Source organism: Podarcis raffonei, chromosome 12, assembly GCF_027172205.1.
Source record: "Podarcis raffonei isolate rPodRaf1 chromosome 12, rPodRaf1.pri, whole genome shotgun sequence".
Classification (NCBI taxonomy): Eukaryota; Metazoa; Chordata; class Lepidosauria; order Squamata; family Lacertidae; genus Podarcis; species Podarcis raffonei.
In genome coordinates this window covers 51,175,978-51,201,313 of record NC_070613.1, presented here as the reverse complement: position 1 = coordinate 51,201,313, position 25,336 = coordinate 51,175,978, and the positions used below count along the sequence as shown (strand labels likewise).

The 25,336-nt window shown below is 44.8% G+C and overlaps 1 protein-coding gene and 1 long non-coding RNA gene across 23 annotated transcripts in view; one reads left to right on the top strand and one right to left on the bottom strand.

The window, feature by feature from the left end:
* LOC128398428 (uncharacterized) overlaps positions 1-25,336 on the top strand; it is a 93,885-nt gene that overhangs the window by 33,687 nt on the left and 34,862 nt on the right. The window lies entirely within an intron of this gene.
* ARPP21 (cAMP regulated phosphoprotein 21) overlaps positions 22,981-25,336 on the bottom strand; it is a 255,503-nt gene continuing 253,147 nt past the window's right edge. For all 21 annotated transcript variants that reach the window (XM_053359483.1, XM_053359482.1, XM_053359485.1 and 18 more), the window contains one exon: positions 22,981-23,786. In XM_053359483.1, the coding sequence (XP_053215458.1) occupies positions 23,526-23,786 (261 nt within the window). In that variant the 3' untranslated portion in view covers positions 22,981-23,525. The remainder of the gene's footprint in view (positions 23,787-25,336) is intronic.

Sequence of the window (25,336 nt, the reverse complement as noted above, 5' to 3'; positions counted from 1 at the left end):
GTTACAGACTCTGCTAACCCAGAAATAGTACCTCGGGTTAAGAACTTTGCTTCAGGATGAGAACAGAAATCGTGCAGCGGCAGCAGGAGGCCCCATTAGCTAAAGTGATGCTTCAGGTTAAGAACAGTTTCAGGTTGAGTACACACCTCCGGAACGAATTCAGTTCTTAACCTGAGGTACCACTGTACTGATCTTTCAAGGATTCTTCCTCCTCCCCCTCGTTCATCAGCTCCCCAAGTTTGTTCAAAATCTGATAAAATAAACATGCACTTTTAATAACTGGGAAATCCCTTTGTATTTTCACTGCTCTTCAATGTTTGCTCAAGAAATACTGCTCCTCGCGAACAGCAGACCTCCTTTCTTATTGCCTCCATCTTGTTCTTTCTGAACAAACTTACTCGATGAGACCTGGTCCCTGCGCATAAACAGTTTATTTCCACTATTTCTTTTCTTTGTGCTTGCAGAGCTGGCTAGGGTCACAACTGCTGCGCAGAGCATGGGGAGTCAGCGGGAGTTTGTTCATCCTCTTTAAAGTGCTGTATTTTTCATCCGGGAAAGTTTGTGTTCCTCTGTTTTTCTGTGTGCTAACATCACTGCCTTATACGCTGCGGAAAATTGTCTCCGGCCAGGCAAGGTTCCCTGCATGATGCTAACTCTGTTTTCACTTTTCTCTCAGGGGACTTGTGTAAAGGAAGTTCAGAATGTTTACGGTTCAGTCAGCTAACTTGCCCAGCTCCACATCTGAGGTCTGAAATCACACCAGAAAATCTGTTTGCTCCGCTGTGTCAAGCCATTTCCTTTGAGAAATGACCAGCACCCACAAAAATACTCCTCCCATAATTGCTCAATTTCCCATGGTGGAAATCAGGGCCTAGGCAGGGAACCAGAGGTAGATTCACCTGCACAGGTGACTTGGACTAGCATGGAAAGTGGCAACGACTGTATTTGCATGCCCTTTTGTGATTGGGAGTTTAATCTTGTCAGTTTCTCAATCTTCACTTTGATTGTTTAAATCCTTTCAGCCCAAATAATGGCTAAAGGCAGGAATGACAACAGGATTTCCTGGGCTTAGTATGCTGCAAGTGGATTGGGGCCCTTGCTTCACCACCCCACAATCTACTGGCAAGAAGTGCTGCTTAAGTACATATATTAATTCAGCCTAGCCCAGCTCACGGGGCTGCAACAAAGATAGAAAAGGGTATAGTATGGTAATGTATGCAGTCTTGATTGAGTTCCTGAAAGGCAGAGCCTCGAAGTGTCCCTATTTTCCAGGGACAGTCCCAGATTTACAGAAGCCATCCCAGTTTCTGATTTGATTTGGAATGCCCCACTTTTCCATAGGACGTCCCTATTTTCATCGGAGAAATGTTGGAGGATATGGAGTTTTGCGACTCCCGAGCAAAGGAGATAAGTAACTTTACAACCTTTAGAAGTTTTTTTAATGTTAAATGTTTGATTATGTTTTTATATATGTTGGAAGCCACCCAGAGTGGCTGAAGCAACCCAGTCAGATGGGCAGGGTATTATTATTATTATTATTATTATTATTATTATTATTATTATTAGGACTCCCCTATTTTCATCAGAGAAATATTGGAGGGTATGGAAAGGTTAGGGACTCGGGTGGCTCTGTGGGTTAAACCACAGAGCCTAGGACTTGCCGATCAGAAGGTTGGCGATTCGAATCCCCACAATGGGGTGAGCTCCCGTTGCTCGGTCCCTGCTCCTGCCAAACTAGCAGTTTGAAAGCACGTCAAAGTGCAAGTAGATAAATAGGTACTGCTCTGACGGGAAGGTAAATGGCATTTCTGTGTGCTACTCTGGTTCACCAGAAGCGGCTTAGTCATGCTGGCCACATGACCTGGAAGCTGTACACCAGCTCCCTTGGCCAATAAAGCGAGATGAGTGCTGCAACCCCAGAGTCGGCCACGACTGGACCTAATGGTCAGGGGTCCCTTTACCTTTACCTTATGGAAAGGTTTGATGCAAATATATAATGTCACTGTTCCAACCTACTTTCCTTGGTTGGACAGCTTGGGGTGGATGTGGGAAGTAAGCTGCCCTTGGTTCCTGAAGAGTCTAGCCTAAGGATTAGACTAGGACCTCCTATTGTGCTTACGAAATGTGTCCGTAAATATCCCCTAAAACATTCACAGTGTGTGAGAGATGGTTCCATCTTTCTATTCTTTAAATAGAAAGCCCTATACGGCCTAGGACCCTCGTACCTACGGGACCGCCTCTCCTGGTATGCCCCACAGAGAAACTTACGGTCTTCAAATAAAAACATCTTGAAGGTCCCAGGCCACAGAGAAGTTAGGCTGGCCTCAACTAGAGCCAGGGCTTTTTCGGCTGTGGCTCCGACCTGGTGGAACACTCTGTCACAAGAGACTAGGGCCCTGCGGGACTTGACATCTTTCCGCAGGGCCTGCAAGACAGAGCTGTTCCACCAGGCCTTTGGTCAGGGCACAGCCTGACTCCCTCCCTCGGCAATCTTCGCGGAGCTCTGGCCCAATGGTGGCCAGTGGCTTGAATTTAATTAATTTTATAATGAATGATTTTAGAGTGTTGTTTGTGTTGTACTTTTGTATTGTTTTATTGTTGTTAGCCGCCCTGAGCCCGGCTTCGGCTGGGGAGGGCGGGATATAAATAAAATTTATTATTATTATTATTATTATTATTATTATTATTATTATTATTCAGCTCCTCCCGGCCATTTTGTTGCACCCATTTTGTGACTGGTGTCCACTGTACTTTCTTATGTGCCCACTAGCCCCCAAAAGTTGATGACCCCTCCATTTCTGGACATCCTCATTAAAAAGCTGACTGACATGAACATTTCTTCTACCATCTGTGACTGGATTAAAGACTTTCTGATAGATCAGACACAGTGAGGATTGGACATGTAACATCTAATTCCTTAAAAATCAGCACTGGCACACCACAGGGATGTGTGCTAAGTCCCTACCTGTATTCATTGTATACATACGATTGTGTATCATCTGGCCCGTCTACTGCAATTATTAAGTTTGTGAATGACACCACCATAATGGGTTTATTAACAGGTGGAAATGAATCAGTGTATAGAGGGGAGGTCCAAAAAATATCTACATGGTGCCTAGGGAACAACTTGCACCTTAATATCAGCAAGATAAAGGAGATGGTGTTGGACATTCGGAGGAAGAGAGGAGAACTAGCCCCGCTAAACATTGGGGAGGGCTGTGTGGAGAGAGTCTCCTCCTTTAAATTCCTAGGAGTTTATCTCAGTGAAGACCTTACTTGGAAAATAAATACAACCCAGGTGATTAAGAAAGCCCAGCAGAGACTCCATCTCCTCAGAATATTGTGAAAGAATGATGTCAATCAACATTTGATGATCTCCTTCTACTGGTCAACAATAGAAAGTGTCCTTTCATACTGCATCACGGTGTGGTACGCTGGTTTGACATCATCTGATAGGAAGTGCCTACAGAGGGTCGCGAATACAGCACAAGATATTACGGGCTGTCCTGTGAATCCACTTGATGAAATAGCGGAAGAACGTTGCCTCAGGAGAGTGAGGAAAATTCTCAGGGATGATTCACACCCTGGCCGGCACTTTCTTGATCTCCTGCCCTCAGGCAGAAGATATAGAAGCATGATTAGTCGCACCAACAGGGTAAAGAATAGCTTCTATCCGTGGGCTGTTAGGCTGCTGAATGAAAAGATAACAACAGGGCAACTGACTTTCAGGTTTGGTGTGTGTGTGTGTGTGTGTCAGTAAACGAGGGGAATTAAGACTAAGAGAGCTGAGTGGGGGGTACTCGTGTAATCTCACTGTATACAAGCTGTACAAGTGACAATAAAGTATTTCAATTTCAATTCAATTTCAATTTATGCTGCCCTGCAGAGTGCAGTAGAGCAGACAGGGAGGCCCCGGCTCACTTTTGAGGTAAGCACACAATGAAAACATGGATCAATAAGATGGTTGATCCTGCAAGTTGAGCTAGAGTGGTGTTGTCTGAAACGGAGAGACAGTTTGTCTTCTCAACCTTTAGGGTACCCACACTGGAGTTAAGAAAATTAGGGAATATCGATGCTTGTTGAAGAGCCTTGTAAGTTAATACTGTAACTGTGGCCAATTCACCCAAGCTCACTCTCATGCCTTCATTCCAGTGAATGTCTGTGGTCTACCAGTGAGCTGTGTTGAAGTATAAAAATATTTCTTTTGGACTCAAATGAAATGCATTGTAAAACAAATTACTCCATCAAATCTAGCTGAAAGAGGCCATGAGCTTGATTGCCACCGGATGAAGCCAACTCAACTACAGTTTCCCCACTTCACTGCTGAGTGAAAGCAAAATGGCTGATGTGACATTATTTATTTTTGATCACCCATAATGACACTGATTTTTGAATGTCTCTGCTGAATGTGCTGAGCCATTTCTTGATATGAGACCAAGAGATACTGTCAGAGAGAATCAACTGATAACAATTTAATATCTTGATCTCTCAGCAAATCAGCAAAAATGGGTAGGGGAGGGATCAGGAAGGGGGGGGTAAAAATGTTTGGCTGGAGAAGTTTGAAAGCTACATTTGATTTCTTCCTTCAGGGTTACAGTAGGTTATACTAGGACATGAGAGAAGAGTCCCTGCGGTCTGTCTTTTTCAAGATTTCTCAGTCTTCCCAGGTTTCTTCTTGAGACAACTTTTTTTTCCAGTTGTAACCCGACAAGGTCTGAAAAAAGCTGACACTACAAAAAGTCACTTTTTACAATGCACAGAAAAGACATTACTTGCTGCCCAGAATTTTAGCATCGCTACCAAGGGAGGCCTGTTAGCTGTCTTGGAGAGCATGTGCTGTGTATAAGAATATTTATAAAGGACCAGGCGTTGGGTGTTCATCAGCCAGGTCTTTGTTCTTTGCTTTTGAACAGGTGTCCTGTACCTGAGATTCAGACAAAAGAAACAATGAATCGCAGAACCCACTGCCAAAGGAGTTCAGATAGGAGGAACAGGAAGTTGGGGGTAGAACTAGCTATCTGGGCACATGAAATGTGTCCCCAAGCCAGCCCCAGTCGTACTTTGGATTGTGAACGCCTTGCAGGTTTAAAGTTTTGGCTCCTGAATCCTGCAAACTCGGAAACGAGTATTCCTGTTTGCGAACTATTTTGGGAAGCTGAACGTCCGACAGGACTTCTGCGGCTTCCGATTGGCTGCAGGAGTTTCCTGCTGTGCTTTGGTTTCTGAACATTTTGGAAGTTAAACGGACTTCCGGAACGGATTCCGTTTGACTTCCAAGGTACGACTGTATTTTAAAGGTAAAGGGACCCCTGACCATTAGGTCCAGTTGTGGCCGACTCTGGGGTTGTGGCGCTCATCTCACTTTATTGGCTGAGGGAACCGGCGTACATCTTCTGGGTCATGTGGCCAGCATGACTAAGCTGCTTCTGGCGAACCAGAGCAGCACACGGAAGCGTCATTTACCTTCCCGCCAGAGCGGTACCTATTTATCTACTTGCACTTTGACGTGCTTTCGAACTGCTAGGTTGGCAGGAGCCAGGACCGAGCAACGGGAGCTCACCCCGTCGCGGGGATTTGAACCGCCGATTTTCTGATTGGCAGGTCCTAGGCTCTGTGGTTTAACCCACAGCACCACCCGCGTCCCTACGACTGTATTTTATGACATCAAAATTAACAAATATTGTAATAAGATGATAAACAACAAGTGCTCCTCATTTAAACTTTTATTTCAATGCATGCTGTAAATCAAAAAAGATATAATGAGGGCAAGGCAGAGGTGTCTATGTTGTGAATGAGTAGGGTCAAAGAAGCTATCGGAGACAAGAAGGCTTCCTTTAGAAAATGGAAGTCTTGTCCAAATAAGGAGAACAAAAGTGAGCGCAAACCTGGGCAAAAGAAATGCAAGCGGACAGTAAGGGATGTGAGAAAGGAAATTGAGGAGCACATTGCTACAAACAACAAATTCTTTAAATGTAGCAGGAGATTGACTAGGGAGGTGGCTGAACCTTTGAATCATAAGGGAATGAACACAAAGGAGGGTAACGAAATTGCAGAGAAACTGAATCAATTTCTTTCATCTGCCTTCACGGTGGAAGATAAAGGGCAGCTCTCCAGTGTTTCAGACATGTATCATTTCCAGCCCGACCTAGGACTTTCTGTATGCTCTACCACTGAGTTACAGCCATTTCCTTCTGAGCTCCTCTGAGAACCAGGGAACTCCACAACCTCCAGAAACCCAGAGAGAGTGTTTGGGAGTGATGCACTCAGCGGTCCTTTCTGTCTCACCTTTCCACAGTTAGACCGTGACCTCAGCAGGGGCATCAGTCATGCCAGCTGGGAAGTCCTCTAAGAGCACTCAGGGATCCCGTGGGTTCCACATATCTTCATCTTCCAGTTTTCCATTTACAAAACAAAAAGAAAAGAAAGCAGGTCTAGGGTGTGTCATACCACATGAATTGGTAAGTTTAAAAGTAGAGAAGTAAAAAAAAGAAAAAATTACTTCCCTGAGTGGCAATCAATGCTAATTACAGTCCTGTTATCTGCGGAGCTCCGAAGCCTGCTTGCTAAGCTGTCGCCATCTTGGAACCTCAATATTTCGAATAAGGGAATTTCCCTTTAAAAAAGGGAAATGTTGACAGCTATGGTTCTGAGGCACCGTGAACATCAGGACGCATGTAGGCCCGCCCCGTCCCACTTGCTGTTGCCACATGAATTGGGCCCACAATGTATTGAGACACCCCTGGTTGTCATGGCAGCCATGAAGTTCCAAGGAGAACCTGTCAATTTACAGTGGTACCTCGCAAGACGAATGCCTCGCAAGACGAAAAACGCGCAAGACGAAAGAGTTTTCCGTTTTTTGAGTCGTTCCGCAAGACAAATTTCCCTATGGGCTTGCTTTGCAAGACAAAACGTCTTGCGAGTTCTTGCGAGTTTGTTTCCTTTTTCTTAAAGCCGCTAAGCCGTTAATAGCTGCTAAGCCGCTAAGCCGCTAAGCCGTTAATAGCCGCTAAGCCGCTAAGCCGCTAATAGCCGTGCTTCGCAAGACGAAAAAACCGCAAGACGAAGAGACTCGCGGAACGGATTAATTTCGTCTTGTGAGGCACCACTGTATACTTGCCATGAACTGGCAGAACTTTGGGAGCTGGGGGGGGGAAGGGGAGGGGGAAGCGGGGCACATTGATGCACGGGGCACATTGATACACCAACAATATTTCAATATCGGGAAATGTTATTCGTGTCACGACATCACGAAAACGTGTCCATACATATGTGAGTACAACAGTTGCAACTGCACCGTCCGCCAATTAGCTGCTGGCGTTTGACAAGAGTAGGTGTGGTTTTAGCATGGCCAACTAAAAGATTACGTGAAATGTAAAAGTGTTCCAACGCTGTTTTACGTCGTTTAGTTAAGATTTAGAAATACGAAAGGTAAGTAATCAGGATTATACGTGATTTTTAAATAAGTTCAGTGGTTTTATTAATAATTGTTACATTTTTTTGAAAATGTCCGTTGAGGCACTTTGATACATATAGAAGTGCCCCGTTAGTGTACAATAGTGCCCCAATATACAAGTTTGCATGAAATCTCTAAACTCATTAAATTTGAAAAGAAAAAAAACCTGTTGTTTATTACATGGCCAAAGTCATTTCTAAATATAATATGACCGATTATCAAGTGTCATATCTCAAGAAAAAACCAGGATCTTGTGTGTTTGTCTTCCCCATTGTAGAAGGTAAGGCAAGCGTTGATTTCAAGGATGTTGATTTGCTGTTGCCAAAACCAAATTTCCCAAAGGGCACATCTCAAACACCATCTCTTTATACTTTTTCTATTGACTTAAGTAGATATAATGTGCAGTAGAAGCTAAACATTAAGTAATTATCTTATTTTTTATAAGCATTTTGTTTAAATTACTATTTTTTTACTACCTAATGTGAGTTCTTACACTTTTTAAGTTTTTCCAAAGTTTTTCTTAAATGGATAGGTGTTTGAGGAAAGACTAATATAAGTTTTGATGTTTTGTTAAGAAAACCTGCCATAAAGTCTATGATATGTGTGAAACACTGTTAGTTTTGATGCGTAATCTAGATTTTAAGTAACAAATTGTAAGGCTGATTATGATCTCTCACAATAAAAATTGGTTTTTTCATGAAACTTTTGCAAATAATTACCATTCTCATACAATTTATGATTTGTATCAAAGTGCCCTGTCCAATGTATCAAAGTGCCCCTTAGGTGGGGCAGAATGATACAAAAGCCATTTTTTACTGAAGTCATTGTATGCTCATTATCTTCTAACTTTAATGGTTCTTCTGATTGCTGTTATAATATCCATTAGTTATGCCACGCATCAAGCAAAAAAAATAAAATATATATATTATTTGACTCATTTTTGTTACATAAAATATAGAGATTGAATTTTTCTGTATCAATCTGCCCCACTTCCCCCCTAGAGGTTGTCATGGGGTGACAGAGGATGATGAGGGGCTAGGGGCCGGTGCACAGGAAGCTGAGCAGCGGTACCCCTCGCCAAAACTAGAGAGGCCCCCATCCCCATGAACACAGCAGGTGCTGAGACGTAGGCAACAGCAGGCAAGACACTCCTGGAAGCAGGGGCAGACCAGGGCCATCAGCCTAGTTCCCCAGGTGGGTAAGGAGGCCTGTGATTCCTCAGGTGGAGCAAGCTGAGAGCAGGTGAGGGTCACCTGTCTCATCAAGCCAAGATGCTGCAATCAGCAGGCAAAGCACAAAGGGGAAGCAGAGCTGAGGTGCTTTGTGTGCTCAACTGCCCATGTTGAAGGACCTTGTTTGAATACTCTTGGACCGCCATGGGTGTCTTCTTTGGGCGTGACTCTGGACTGCATCCTGACTTCGGAATTGCATTGACCCTGAACCTCGTTTCCTGACCTTTGGCCTTTGAATCTTGACTGTGGACTTTGCAGATGCTGATTGACCCTCAGATTCTGGACTTGGTTTTGGCAGGTAGGCCATGGGATCAGGACAATACTTTTAGTTTTGAGTTTTTTAAAATATGGGGTGCTTAAAGGTAAAGGGACCCCTGACCATTAGGTCCAGTCATGGCCGACTCTGGGGTTGCAGTGTTCATCTTGCTTTATTGGCTGAGGGAGCTGGCATACAGCTTCCGGTTCATGGGGCCAGCATGACTAAGCTGCTTCTGGTGAATCAGAGCAGTGGCGTAGCGTGGGGGTGCAGGGGGGGCCGGCCGCACCGGGCGCAACATTTGGGGGGGCACACTCACACTTGGGTGCTAAAATCCACGGGTTAGGGGGCGCAAATTACTTGCCTTGCCCCGGGTGCTGACAACCCACGCTACGTCACTGAATCAGAGCAGTGCAAGGAAATGCCGTTTACCTTCCCACCGGAGCGGTACCTATTTATCTACTTGCACTTTGACGTGCTTTTGAACTGCTAGGTTGGCAGGAGCAGGGACCGAGCAACGGGAGCTCACCCCGTCGTGGGGATTTGAACTGCCAACCTTCTGATCGACAAGTCCTAGGCTCTACCGCCCGCATCCCTTATGGGGTGCTTACTGATGTTATTGATAAGAAAATGGTAAAATGTGATGAGAAGGTTCCCTTTTAAGTGACTGTATATATGTTACACACATGATGGCTGTAGAACCATTTTGGAAAATGCCTAGTTTTCAATGTAGTGGATTCTTAAAACAGTTTTTCATTTTTAGACTTTCCCCTATCATATCTGAGAATGGGAATGGTGTTTTAGATCAAGGAACTGATCTGTGAATATTGTGATCTGTAATGAGTAACACAGAAGCAGGTTTATTACCTTTACCTGGTGGTTTTAATGTAACGTGTGCAATATTTCTACACCCCAGTAAACTAGAAGGACAAGGTATGCAATAACCAATTCAGCTTATTACAGTAAATCGTTTTGATTATTGAATAATCCTTCATAATTTGGGCATTATAAGTACATATAAAATGCAATTCTATGTATAAAGTGCCATAACGCAGCGCATTTAAAAAATATATACACACACACATTGATCACTTTAAGTCAGTAGAATTCTATTTTCTGAACATTTTGTGATGAACATTGGTTTGTGTGTTGCAAGAGAAATGAACCAATACACAAATCAATTCCACAATTTGCAGTTTGCACACATTGCAGTATACGGTAGTTTGGGATATTTGCAACCACAGCTTTTTGCTGTGCACCGTACATTGCAAGCACATCTCAGCACCTCACAGGATGTAACCCAATATTTCTGGCAGTTATGATCACTTTATAGCTGCCAGGGATGGCTACTCAAACACCCTTCCCACTAACTTGGAGAGGAAAACCACAAGCAACATCTATTTGCTAGTCTCCAAATATGGCCACTGTTGAAATGCTTTGTGATGGTGCCATGTCCTATTGAAGATGACCTTAACAGATTAGAGAACTGGGCCAAAGCTAACAAAATGAACTTCAATAGGGACAAATGTAAGGTTCTGCACTTGAACAGGAAGAACCAGCTGCACAAATAAAGACTTCCTCCAGGCATCTCTGTAAAAACAGGACACTGGACCACATTTGGCCTTGGGCCTGACCTACGGGGCTCTCCTTATGTCCTCCTTTTGTTTTATGAAAACTGCTTAGAGGGTTTTGTTGATTAAGCAGTATATAAATCTTGCTAGGCAAGGTTTAGGATTGTAGGACTGTGGAAATGCTTTTGTGAACAGGATTTGAACCGGGGCTGTCTGGTTTCAGGTGGTCTGCAGCAAAGTGCCCTCCCGTGGTCCCTGCTTGCCAGCCAACGTTCGCAGGGGCTGCCGTGTTCATTTCTCACAATGCCCTGGAGCAGTGCTATGCCAGAGGCATTGTGGGCATAATTAAAATGATGGATGGCTCCCAGTCCCAGCTGCCTGGTGTAATGAGCCAGGGCATTGGAGCCCCAGCAGCTGCCAGCAAGCAAATGCTGACGCTGGGCCTGTATTGGACCAGCAGATTCTAGCTTGCTTGTTTAATGTTCGATGTGATACTCGGGGACTGAAAACTGGCCAAGTTTTAATCTGTGCATTAAACCCAGGGCATGCTAGCAATAGGAACAATTTGAGATTTTGTCAGAGATTGTCATTTACTTTCATCCGAGAACAATATATACAAAGTAGTGGTCAGGCTGTTGCTTTTCTCATCTCTGAGATGAGCATCAGTTGCCTGGGTGTGTGTGTGTGTGTAACAAGAGTGCTAGAATTACTGGGGGGGGGGGGGAAATAGTTTGCTTCTAATTTCTGTTCAAATTGCTTTTTTCTGATTGGCTCTGCCTGTCTTGGTATTTCTGTGTTAAAGACAGTACGTGATGCATGACATCTCCATGAAAATCAGTCTCGAGTCTGATCCCACATTCCCTGCACACTAGAGATTCCCTCTGTGGGTGGGTCAGCTGTAAGCATTCTAGGACTTGCTAATCCATTGGCGTTTCCCAAGGGAAACTGTATTAGAGCAGAAAAACAATACCACAGAGCTGCCCTACATGCTTTATGTAGGAAGATCCTATCGCCTCAAAGTTGAGCTGCGCCCATTACGTGTATTCTAATCTTTTACCATATATTAGCCCTGGAAGGTGGCCAAATAAGTCTCACAGCTGAGGCACAATGGTCCAGTGCTGTCTCATCAAATATATTTCTCCCCATTCCCCACATGAGAACAAGAGTCCAGAATGTGCGTGACTTGGGAACAAATGTTGTCTCAAGTATCATCAGCCTGGCAAGCTGCAGAGCTGCGGACTTATTTTATCCCGGCTGGATTTGTGACAGATGCTTCCATGCGAAAGCCATCTCTGAACGGTCGTAAGGTCACATAGTTGCCTACCTAAGACTGTCAGTACAAGCCAGTTGCAAACCAAGGGTAGATGTAAACAAAAAAGTGACTGACAGGAATGTACATCTGTTGAGTCAGTCACTGACAGTAAATGACATTTTCTGAGTCCCAGATACCAGCTAGGCCTATGAGTCAGGTATGCTAGGGAGACTCATATTTTTGGTCATTCTTAGACCTACGAAATATATATTTCTGGAATCTCTCAGTCTGGTGGCATAATCTGAGACTTTCACCAATATATCATATCATATATAGTACTTGATTACACATCACCTAAAGTGACATGTGTGAGCCAAATTGACCGTTACTTGCGACTTTTGGACCCTCCATCTATCTAATCTAATGCTGGAAGCATTATGTTTGAGGTAATTTTGGATACCTTCAAAGGTTTGAGTGGGGTGCTAGATCTGTGATAGGACATTCACACATGTCAGTCATCATTTGATGTTGCAGTTAGGCATCCTGCCAGGAGCATGGATGTGTGAACCAAGCCTTAGTGACTGCTCTCCTAGACAAGAGCATGCATGGGGAACAGATACTGCTAGACTCCAACTCCCATAAGCTCACCCAACACAGCCAATGGTCAGTGGCGATGGCCCACAGGTTCCCTAGCCCTTGACTAGAGCTGCTTCTTGTCCAAAAATGGCCTCTCAGCACATTAAAAGCATGTGTGGAAGTTGTGGTATGCCTGATGGACACATTCTCCACTGGTTATGCATTTGGTGACTGTGGGGAAGTGCCTTAAGTGTGAGAAGGTGTCCCACATGTGAACTGATTTATGTGTGTTGAGCTTATCCATCAATGGTGGATTCTGGATAAGTGGATTTGTCAGTGGGTTTGGGGAAATATGTGTTTTTAACAAAAGCAGTAGTTCTTTGGAAATCTCCTAATATCAGGAGAACTTAGCAGAAGATTCTAAACGTGTGACGTAGACGGTGGCAGATTTGGAGGTACCTGTAGTAAATGTAGAAGCGGGGCTCCGTGTGGTTGACGAGTCTCTGAGTATATATATATCATTACCTCAGAGATGTGACTACAAACAATTTGTGTGTAGTAGAAATGTTGAAGAAAACATTTATAATTTCTATGACTAAATTTTGTTCATTTTGTTTCTTTAAATGATCATTTTTGGATGAAGAGAAGTGTTTTCTTCTTATCTCTCTATGTGCCTGGAGGGGGTTGGAGGTTGGATGGCGGCTAACAGATTGAGGTTGAATCCTGACAAGACAGAAGTACTGTTTTTGGGGAACAGGGAGCGGGTGGGTGTGGGGGATTCCCAGGTCCTGAATGGGGTAACTGTGCCCCTGAAGGACCAGGTGCGCAGCCTGGGAGTCATTTTGGACTCACAGCTGTCCATGGAGGCGCAGGTTAACTCTGTGTCCAGGGCAGCTGTCTACCAGCTCCACCTGGTACGCAGGCTAAGACCCTACCTGCCCGCGGACTGTCTGGCCAGAGTGCTGCATGCTCTAGTTATCTCCCACTTGGACTACTGCAACGTGCTCTACGTGGGGCTACCTTTGAAGGTGACCCGGAAACTGCAATTAATCCAGAATGCGGCAGCTAGACTGGGCCGCTGGGACCACATAACACCGGTTCCGAGAGATCTGCATTGGCTCCCAGTATGTTTCCGAGCACGATTCAAAGTGTTGGTGCTGACCTTTAAAGCCCTAAACGGCCTCGGTGCTGTATACCTGAAGGAGCGTCTCCACCCCCATCATTCAGCCCGGACACTGAGATCCAGCGCCGAGGGCCTTCTGGCAGTTCCCTCATTGCGAGAAGTGAGGCTACAGGGAAGCAGGTAGAGGGCCTTCTCGATAGTGGCACCCGCCCTGTGGAACGCCCTCCCATCAGATGCCAAAGAGATAAACAACTATCTGACATTCAGAAGACATCTTAAGGCAGCCCTGTTCAGGGAAGTTTTTAATAAGTAACACTGTACTGTTTTTAACACTTGATTGGGAGCCGCCCAGAGTGGCTGGGGAAGCTCACCCAGATGGGCGGGGTATAAATAAAAAAATATTATTATTATTATTATTATTATTATTATTATTATTAGAAACGAAAAGCACGCAGTCACGTTCATTTAGGTGAATGGATAGGGCCCCCTCAAATGGGCTGCATGCCCAGTCACATGGACGATAAATCTACTACAGTCAAACCTCGGGTTAAATATGCTTCAGATTGAGTGTTTTCAGGTTGCGTTCTGCGGCGACCCGGAAGTAACGGAACGGGTTATTTCCGGGTTTTGCCGCTTGCGCATGCGCAGACACTCAAAATGATGTCACGCGCATGCACAGAAGTGGCAAATTGTGATCTGCACACGCACAGACGCGCATTGTGATCTGCTCAGGATGCGAACATGGCTCTGGAACGGATTCTGTTCGCATCCAGAGGTGGTACTGTACTGTAGAAAGAGCTGACTATAACAGCCAGGTGGAGACAAACTTGGGAAGCTGAAAGGTGATGTTCGACTGTTTTACTCAGAGTTGACCCCCTGAAATTAATGAGCTTGACTAAAGTTAGGTTCATTAATTTCAATGGCTGTACTCTGAGTAAAACTATCATCCAACATTGTTTATGGGGCTTTGGCTAGAAGCGACACAGAAACTATGTTTGGAGAGGGTGAGCGGGAAAGAATGCCATCTCCTTACGTCATCGTTTATAAGCTTAGCTGACAGAGTTCCAGGTGCCATTCCTTTCCTCTTGACTGGAATATTATTTTAGATTATGGACTCCAGATTTGGGATTGTTGGGCTTTGCTGCCACAGTCTTTGCCCTACTCTGGGCAATCGTGCCTCTCGCGTGTGTGCTCACATTATCTGTCCTGTCTGGCCAGCAGTTTCACTGTGACGAAAGCACATTGCTGACACACCAATGCTAATGTTTGGTCACAGCTGCTCTTCTGTCTCTTATTGCTCTGCCTTGTATCTTGGCTGGTCCCCCAATTCCTTCTCCTGCCCGCACTTGCCAAGACGTGTGCTGCCGCCAGGGGCAAATTTTGGTAATCTCTTGTAATATGGTGCCCCGTGAAAGCCGAACATTTGACACCCTCAAATGGATATTCTCAATTTTGCGTCTTCTGAGCTTGGTGCCCTGTGTGTGGGGAACTACCTAAATTTGGCATTGCTGCTATGTTCTGTGCCAGCAGTTCTTAAATCATTTTCAAGGGCAGCCTAATGTAATGTGTACTACAGTAGTCTAGTTAAGAGCCAGGACATCACATGCAAAGTTCTGGTACAGAAATTACGGCTGCTTTATTATTATTTATACCCCACCCATCTGGCTGGGTTTCCCCAGCCACTCTGGGCGGCTTCCAACAAAATATTAAAATACAATGGTCTGTTAAACATTAAAAGCTTTCCTAAAGAGGGCTGCCTTCAGATGTCTTCTGAAAGTCTGGTAGTTTTTTTTCCTCTTTGACATCTAGTGGGAGGGCGTTCCACAGGGCGGGTGCCACTACCGAGAAGGCCCCTCTGCCTGGTTCCCTGTAACCTCATTTCTCGCAGCAAGGGAACCGCTAGAAGACCCTTGGCACTGGACCTCAGTGTCTGGGCAGAATGATGGGGGTGGAGACGCTCCTTCAGGTATACTGGACCGAGGCCGTTTAGGAAGAACAATTTGTGGGCTTTGACTTGCCCATTGCAACTTCATCGCTCTATCTATGTGGCAATGGTTCAGCCATCCCATACCCTCCAACGTTTCTCCTATGAAAGTAGGGATGTCCTATTCAATACTACTAGTAGTAATTTTATTTATATCCCAACTATCTGAATGGGTTGCTCCAGCCACTCTGGGTGGCTTCCAGAATATATAAAAACATAATCAAACATTAAAAAACATTACATTAAAAACAAAACATTAAAAAACCTTCCCACTACAGGGCTGCCTTCAGATGTCTTCTAAAGGTTGTATAGTTACTCATCTCCTTGGCTCAGGAGTCACGTAACTCCATGAGCACTGAAAATAGGGACGTTCTGCCATACCCTCCAACATTTCTCTGATGAAAATAGGGACATCCTAAGGAATAGCAGAGCATTATGGGATCAAATCAGAAACCAGGACAGCTTCTGTAAATCTGGGACTGTCCCTGGAAAATAGGGACACTTGGAGAGTGAGATTTTATTGAAAGTTTTCAACATACAATAGAATAAAAACCAAACTAATCTAGATAAAAGCAGAGAAGGAAAAACGAGAGAGAGGGAGGAAGAGAACAAGGAAAGAAAATAGGAGGGGAAAGACAGACAGAGAAAAATAAAATACATTAAAGAGCCCTCTATCAGGGGTAGATCTTAACCCTTTTCTCACACAAAAGGGTGTGGACCCTCCCAGCTCTCACCTGACCATTTCCATTTCTTCCCAGCCTTCCACCCTCAGAGGTCTTCCCTTCCTTCATCAGTCACATACCCGCCAACATTTCTCGGATGAAAATAGGGACGTCCCAATTCCACAATGATAATTTTACTATTTATACCCCACACATCTTACTGGTTGCCCCAGCCGCTCTGGGCAGCTTCCAACATATATAAAAAACATAATAAAACATTAAACATTAAAAAAAAAAACAACTTCCCTATACAGGATTGCTTTCTGACGGTTTGGGGATCAGAAAACTCCATACCCTTCAACATTTCTCCAATGAAAGTAGGGATGTCCTAAGGAACAGTGAGATATTCCGGGATCAAATCAGAAACCAGAAACAAACAAACAAACAACAAACCAACAAACAGGAGCTCTGGAAAAATGATTACATGTAGTTAGATCAACAAGAGTGAGAAAATATCAAAAGCAACCTCTGCCCTCTCAAACTGGATCAGCCTAATGAAAATGTGAGTCAATAGGTTTTCAAATTGCCTATGTCGCTTACTCAAATCTCTCCCACGAGACTGCCATCATGGAAATACTGCAAGCCAAAGTAGCAAGTTCTGCCTGTTTTATGGCTGTTGCAATTCATTCTGCATTTAAAAAAAGCAAAGCAAAGAAGCAATAATACAAATTTTGGTGACTTTTGACCATGCCAAATATCCTGAGGGGAAGAACCATAACAGAGAGGGTCTTTTTTAAGTGGGTCTCTGGAGACTTCTTCAGTACAGTTCAGTGTGGATTATTTATACTTTGTAAAGTGTTTCACTTTGTTATTGCATTGCCCTTAGCTTTTATTGCCCTTTTATTGCCTGGAGTAGAGGGTTTTATGCTGGCTTTGCAGTTTTAAAGGGGTCATTTCCACCTCCATTTTTTTAAGCTCCCAAGAGATTCTCTCTCTCTCTCTTCCTCCATTCCCCTCCACCTCTTCTCAGCAAGTGCAATTTGATACTTGGTCCAACATAAAAATAGGTTTGGCCCTTAGAGACTCAACAAACATAGGCATAGCTGTGAAAATTAGTTAACAAATCTTGATTAAAGTTTTGTATGTGTTCTGCAAAAAATTTAAGTAAGAAAGGAGAGCACTGAGTAATAATCTCCTTGTGTGGAAATATGAGGAAAATGCCAGGCTGCTTTCTAATTAGGCCCAAACTACACATTACATGCAAACATGTGTAATGGGAGCCTGGGGACCCTTTTTTACACACACAAAACTGGAAGGAGGATATTTGCAGCAGAGGAGGGATGTCTAGGCTTAATCATTTTCCTGTATATTGTTTCTGTGCTCCTAGTTCCTCCATCCTCAAGCAACTCCTCCCCAGCAGGTTCAAATGTATGTGTTTGAAACTGTGTGTGTGTGTGTGTGTGTGTGTGTGTAGCACAGAGCAATTTAGGGCTAAGAATTGGTGGGTGGAGAAAATATTAAGCACCCCTTCTAGGCACTCTCCTAACAAAGAAGTGTTTCCTGAAAGTGCTGGGAGGGAGACTACTGGGATTTGTTGCATATCCTCTGTGACGTTAACATATGAGAGTGCTGGAGGTGAAATAGTTAAACAAGTTACCCAATCAGAACCCAGGGGGGTGGAGTCAGAGGGACTATAAAACAAGCTCTGGGAGGGGCAAAGGGAAGAGTTCGTTGGGAGTTGGGTGGTTGGTTGGTTGGTGTGGGAGTGAATTGGGATAGAGTTTGTGGGTAGGTTGAGTTAGTGTAGCGAAATAAGCTGAGTAAGGAATAGTTAGGGGCTAGGAAAACAAGTAATATCTGAGAGGTGGTTTAGTGAGTGAGAGCAGGTAGCGGAAGTTATAGGTCTGGATAGGCACCCCATGATTGTAATTGACCAACACCGTTTATGAAACCACGCGCTTGTTAAACTGCAATAAATAAAAAGAAGTTTATGTTCCAATTTAACCCTGACTGGACTCAGTATTGTACCAGGTACGGCCTGGGTGGTGGCAGCAAGAAATAAATTGGTGGCACAGGGATCAATAGACGGTGAAACGTCCGGAGACCCAGTATGATCACCACACCCTCCAAGTGTCCTGACTTTCCAGAGACAGTTCTGGAATTACGAAAGCCATTCTGGCTTCGCAATTGATCATGGAATGTCCCTATTTCCCCTGCCAGTGTTGCTGCCGCAGAGCTCAGGGGGGAGGATGAGGCGGCACTTGTCCTGAGAGACGACTGCTGTGGCTGTGAGGGAGCATCCTGTTGCCTCTCCATGGCCACTGCTGCTGGCTGCCTCCCTTGGGCAGTTCATCACAGTTGCTGGAGATTGGGCGAGGAGGAGGAAAGGCTGCTGCCACTGAGGTCCAGGGCAGGAAGAAAGGGTGCACAGAGTGCAATTAAAAATAATAATTGTGCATTTGCGTCTAATCTTCCCCCTTTCTAAAATTTGTGTGCGCTTCTCTTTTTGTAATTTTACCAAAGAATAAAATAAAATTGGGATTAAGGGGTTTTCTCTGGACAGTGGAGGGTGTGTGCGCTCTGTCCTGTTGGTGTGGTGGTGCCACTCACCCTTTTTCTGATAGGAAATGCTCGGGGTGGTGGTGATGTGGGGTAAAGAGGGTCAGAAAGCTGAGTGTCCAAGGTCACGAGAAGCAAAAAGCAGCAAGGTCTGGCCAGGAACGACAAACGTATCCAGCAACTGACTGAGGCTGGAAACCCTGTTTAAGAAAGCTGGATGCAGCTGGTTCACATCAGGAACAAGAAGGCTGATCAGTAGCAGGGGGAGTCACCCTGCCTCTGATGCCTTCAGGCTGCTGCTCAGCAAGTGAAGCTGATTCGTGGCCCATGACACTATCCCCCACCCCAAGGCACCCCCAACCCACTGGCTGGGTGCCAGCTTATGGGGTTACCAATGGTGGAACTGCTGGACCAACTGGAGACATGCAAGGCATCTTCCCATGAGTGTTCCTCAGGGCCATAGCCCTTTGAGTCTTCCAAATACTGGAAGCGCTGTTGCCATTGACGGGAGTCCAAAATTTGTGCCACTTCCAATTCTGGTTCCCCTTCCACCAGGATGGGCAACGGAGGGTGAGCATCCGGTAGGTGCACACTGGCAGGGGCCATAGGGATGAGCAAGGTGTGGTGGAAAACCAAATGTACATTGTAGAAAGCTGGGAGCTTGACCTGGTAGGCCATCTGGTTGATCACAACCTTCACAGGAAAGGGACCGAGGAACCGGTCCCCCAGTTCCCATGAAGGGTTCTGGATGGGCAGATGCTGGGTAGAGAGCCAGACCAAGCCAGGGTCCCCCCACCAGCCTGCTGATGTTGGTCAGTGAAATGCTTGTAATCATCCATTGCCCGTTGGAACTGCTCGCAAAGAACCTGGTGGATGGCCCGCAGCTCCTGCAAAAACTGATCTGCCACCAAAGTGTGGAAGGAGATGATGGCAGGGAGAAGAAGCAGGGGTGGAACCCATAGTTGGCAAAGAACGGGGATAGGAATGTCAAAGTGTGGAGAGCATTGTTACAAGAGAATTCAGCCACCAGGAGCGAGATCCAGTTGTCCTGATGGAAGTTGACAAAGCACTGCAGATACTGTTCCAGGATCTCATTTATGTGCTCTGTTTGCCCATCCGATTGAGGGTGGTAGGCAGAGGAGAGATGGAGCTGCACCCCCAAACCTTTCAGAAGGACCCACCAAAAGTGCAGTGTTAATTGTGGTCCTCTATCGGACGTGCGACGCTGTGGCAGGCTGTGCAAGTGAAACACCTCCCTCAAGACGAGGTCGGCAGTTTCTTGGGTCAAGGGGAGGCCAGTGCTAGGGACAAAATGCACCATCTTGGTCAAGGTATCCACCACTACCAAAATGGTAGTCACACCTTGAGATTGAGGCAGGTCCATCATAAAGTGTAGGGAAATGGTCTACCAGAGCTGTTTAGGTATTGGTAAAGGTAGAAGGTGTCCTGTCGGCTTGCCAGGGATGTCTTTAGCCTGACAGACAGGGCAGAAGGCCACATATTGCTCCATCTCAACCCAAAGATGAGGCCACCAAAAGAAGAGTTTTGAAGCATCTGAAGTACTCTGCCGGAAGACTGTCATGGCATAACCGCAGAACAGTTCCCCGCAGTGGACCAGGAGGCACATAATAACGGTTCCAAAACTGCAGCAGGTCCTGGTGCACCATCTAATAGCGAGGAGTGTGTCCAGTCCGGTCAGACAATTCTTGAGGCCTGGTGCTGCACATAGGCGTCCTGCTGTTGTTCCTCCTGCAGCTCCCACAGAAAGTTTCCATGAACCTGGCCCATAGCAAAGATGGCAGGAGGCAAGATTGTGGCCGTATGTAATGCATCATCAGACCGCTCATACTCCAGCTTCGCTGTTTCTAGCTTCTGGAAATATAGGTGACATTAAAATCGAAGAGGAAGAACTGGGACTAGTGGATCTGGTGGTGACTCAGGTACTTGGCTGACTGGAGATGTTCTAGGTTCCCATGGTCCGTCTGAACTTCAGCTGGATAATGGGTCCCTTGCAACAAATGACGCCATGTCTCAAAGGCCATGTTAATAGCCAATTGTTTTTTGTCCCAAATGCCATAATTCCCCTCTGCTGGTTGAAGTTTTCAGGAGTAGTACCCACAGGAGAAGAGCACCGAAGACTGTGGGTCAGCCTGTGGGCGCATTGGTCAAGCCGAAGGGCATTCCAGTGTACTCAAAGTGCCCTTATTGTGTCCGAAACACTGTCTTCAATTCATCACCCTCACAGGTGCACAACCAGCCAAGGTTTTTGGGTTTTTTTTTGGGGGGGGGGTTACTTGCCTGGAGGCAGAGTCTGTATGGAAGGTTCACTCCAGTCCTAAGGTGAGGAATATCTCGGTTCACATAGTCAGACAGTCCAGGGGTCAAGAAAGCCGAGAGTCCAAGGTCACAAGCAGCACAGTCTGGCCAGGAACGACAAATGTTGTTTCCAGCGACTGACTGAGGCTTAAGAAAACTGGAACCAGCTGCTTCACATCAGGAGCAAGAAGGCTGATCAGTAGCAGGGGGAGTCTCTCTGCTGTCTGCTCCTTCAGGCTGCTGCTCAGCAGGTGAAGCTGATTCCTCACTCATGACACCTGTTTTCAGCTGAGGAATGTTGAAGGGTACAGTGATACCTCAGGTTACATACGCTTCTGGTTACATACGCTTCAGGTTGCAGACTCCGCTAACCCAGAAATAGTGCTTCAGGTTAAGAACTTTGCTTCAGGATGAGAACAGAAATCAGGCTCCGGCGGCACGGCAGCAGCAGGAGGCCCCATTAGCTAAAGTGGTGCTTCAGGTTAAGAGCAGTTTCAGGTTAAGAACAGACCTCCAGAACAAATTAAGTTCTTAACCCAAAGGATGACTGTATGTTGTTGTTCTTGGCATTCATCTATCTCGGGAGGCAATGCAGGAGTGTGTCTATGGAGGATGAAGTCAAACTGTTGCAAAGTTTGGTAGCAGTGGCTATAGAGACCAATATGGGAGAGGCATGTTTGTTGCTGCTGGGGCAGATGCACCATGAGATTTTATGAGGTGCCAAACTAGCCAGCTTTATTTGGGGTGGAAAGTGCCTTTTGTACTTCTGTCTCAAGCAGGAGAAGGTATTGGGCTGGCCCTGTATACCCCCTGGGTATACCTGGGAATAACCTACAATAAATTCAATGGGGCCAACTTCAGAGTATGCATATATACATTCTCACCTTCTTGGAAACCCTACGTCAAAGACCAAGTCGCAGAGTTTCATGGCTGAGCAGGGAACTAATCGGACTTGCCCCTATCCAAACCCCAAGCTTCCTACTTTAGCTTTAACGAACACCTCCCCAATCACATATCCTTTTACAAAATGGTGTGTTTGTGAAGTAATCTCAATAGCTCTTTTGCTTTCAAAGTAGTGTACCTCTTTCCTTGAGAGCTGAGGCAGACAATGTGACTTTGCAGAAGGAATATGTGTACTTGCAACCACATTCTCTCTTCCCGCCCCCTGTGGTGCTGTTTACTTTGGCAGGAGTACAGTCCTTGCTCTGTATTTGGCACTTGAATTGTCATGGTGACATGGCAAGTGTCCCTCTCCCCCATCGATAGAAACAAGCATCACTCACAGTAGGATTAGGTTTTCTATCAGACAGCGCAGTGGTTTGTAGACTTTCTACTTCCAGAGGACCCTGAATGTACAGTTTCCTGAGGAATCCATGTATGTTGAAGATTATGGAGCAGGTTCTGGGTATTTGGCCTGTTCATGTGAAATGTCAGGCAGGGATACTGGACCTCATACTTGCTCTTCGTGAATGGAGAACCCCCAAATCTCAACTGTGATTTCAGGGTATGATTATAACCTTGCCTTCTCTCACCCACCCATTTTTTAAATAGAGGAAATTCATTCACTTGAACCCCTCCTGCCTGCAGCATAAAACTGAGGCACAGCTTTTACCGCCTAATCTGATTTGTGTGACAACGAGGTTTCTAGCATATTGATATATCTCAGAACTGTTAGACATGACTGGAAGGGAAGTAGAAGCAGAATACTGAGCAACTTTTCTCCTGTGCATGAGATTTCATCAGTTCTTCAGGTAAAGGCATCTCTCACCAAAATCCCCAGAGTGTGTCTCTCTCAAAATCAACATGAGAAGCAGTACTGGCAAGATCTGTGCATTTGTTTCAAAATACAAAGGAATTTGTATTTGCCTTTGAATCTCATATCAATGTAGTTTTATCAGCAAAAGAATAGCAAGGTGTTTTACTGATAGCTATATTTCACATTTCTAGTTAGTCAAGAAGCCCAAGTGAAAAGGCATGAAATAAATAGTCAAGCAGATAGTAGAAAGCTGACCTTTCTTCATGAGGTCAATAGCTTTATTGTGATTTAACACTACAATACAGTAGATATCCATAAAAAACTCTATAGTGTATATAAATTATTCCTTCCATTCAGCTTTTTTTTTTTTAAATGTCCATTACAACTTTGGTACAATGTGGTTTTATTATATTTTTTTAAATACTTTTCGCTTCACAAACTCAACACAAAGTACAAAACTAATCTGAATTAGGGATATTATAATCTACACAGTGGTGTTCAGTGGTAGGAAAAAATCTTACCTCAATGATTTCATGTCACTAGCTAAGCTATAAAGGCAGACCTAGCAGACATGACAAAAATATGCACCATTAACCAGCGAGAACAACTTATTACATTTTGTTGTTGTTTTTACATATTTCCAGCAGCACTGACTCTTTGCCCTCAACTGATAACTCTTGTGTGTGTTCCTCATTTCGTTTGAAGGCCATGAGATAGTTGTCATTAAAAAAACAAAACAAAAAAACCAGCTACCTTTTATATATTGGTACTAAGGATTCACAGTTTCAGTACTTGACCTGCCATCCAGCATTGTTAATATTCGCACAGTTTGTCCTGCAGTTGGCAGAGATAACTGGTGGAACATTATTAGAAGGACAGTGTTGTGCAATCAATCGGAGATTATTCTGTGGGGAAGGAGGTATGACATTACAGTAAACAGGCATTCCAGTGGCTGTAAGTGTTCCTTGACCTGATTGATTAGGTAGCATGAGTGGCTGTTGATACGACTGTTGTGGCAGTCCTTGAGAACCCTGGGTCATTGGCACCTAAAAGACAAGAAGCAAATTTAGGGTCTTCAGACTCGTCTCTAAAATTCCTAACAAGCTTTCTTTCCTTCTGTCTTGTTTTCTTTCCTAATTGGTCTCCACCTTTGACTCATGTCTGTTCCAGTTCTATGAAATGCCCGCTCTTTAGACTGGGGCGCACGATAGTTCACCAATAGCTGAAGAATTTAAGAAGTGAACATATTGTTTCCCGTATGCTTGGGCTGACAGGTAGGGAGAAGGAAGCAGAAGAGACGGGAAATTGAACGTGTATTGATATACAGTGCTGAGCTGAGCTGATTAAAATGTAGTCCAGTATGTATAATTGTAATAACTCGGTTCTCTTTGCATAAGAGTTCATTCCAGAATTGATTAGCCCCACTGAAGTGGAAAAGACTTTCATTCATTTAGAATATGGCTTTAAAATCAGAATACTGGGCATCAGTTTAGTGAACTGGTAAAGGTAAAGGGACCCCTGACCATTAGGTCCAGTCGTGTCCGACTCTGGGGTTGCAGTGCTCATCTCGCTTTATTGGCCGAGGGAGCCAGCGTACAGCTTCCAGGTCACGTGGCCAGCATGACTAAGCTGCTTCTGGCAAACCAGAGCAGCGCACGGAAACGCCGTTTACCTTCCCGCCGGAGTGGTACCTTTTTATCTACTTGCACTTTGATGTGCTTTCGATCTGCTAGGTTGGCAAGAGTAGGGACCGAGCAACGGGAGCTCACCCCGTCGCAGGGATTTGAATTGCCAACCTTCTGATTGGCAAGTCCTAGGCTCTGTGGTTTAACCCTAGTGAACTGGTAGAGTGTTCTAAATGGAATTGGTGCAGTTCTCTCACTGGATGAGAAAGAGTCACACAGGTGATGGTTCTAGACTTATGGATTTGTCTTGAATTTTATTGTTTAGGAGATCAGGAAACAAGATCTTCACCCTACTGAGTGTTAGCATAGACACAAATGAACCATTTAGGTTCTACTTTTCAGAGTGTGCAATATTTTCCACATCTGACTTCCGAAACAAGTGTCTGAGGAGGTGGCATGTTGCTTGACCAGGAGATGCTGTTTTGTTGGCAGTGTGACACAAAAGCAAAACTGTAAAAGCAGAATATCACACCGCTATGTTTTAGTGGAGTTCTCAAATGCAGAATCAACAAATTACTTTTCAACACCTCAGTCTCCGTTATTTTGAACTTGAGAGGGGTCCAGGAAACATGCGGAGCCCAGAGAATTAAGTCATGTTCTGACTTCTTCTGACATTTAAATGATAAAAAATATCAGATCCTAAATGGAGAATGCCTAACCTCCATTACCCAACGCCCTTGTCTTTTTACTGCTTGTGTAGATTGACATTATTAACAGCAGGGCTCTTTTCCCCCACCATCCAATGAAAAATGAAAGGAGGAGGCGCTGGTGGTTCTGTATCTCAAATGTGGCAGAAGGGCAAGAAAGGTGTTTTATCTGATGGAATGAACTTTTGTAGCTCCCAGTCAAAATGCAGAATGGAAATGTGGCGTTGACAGAATGGCTTGAAATAGGGCTGATAAGATAAATGG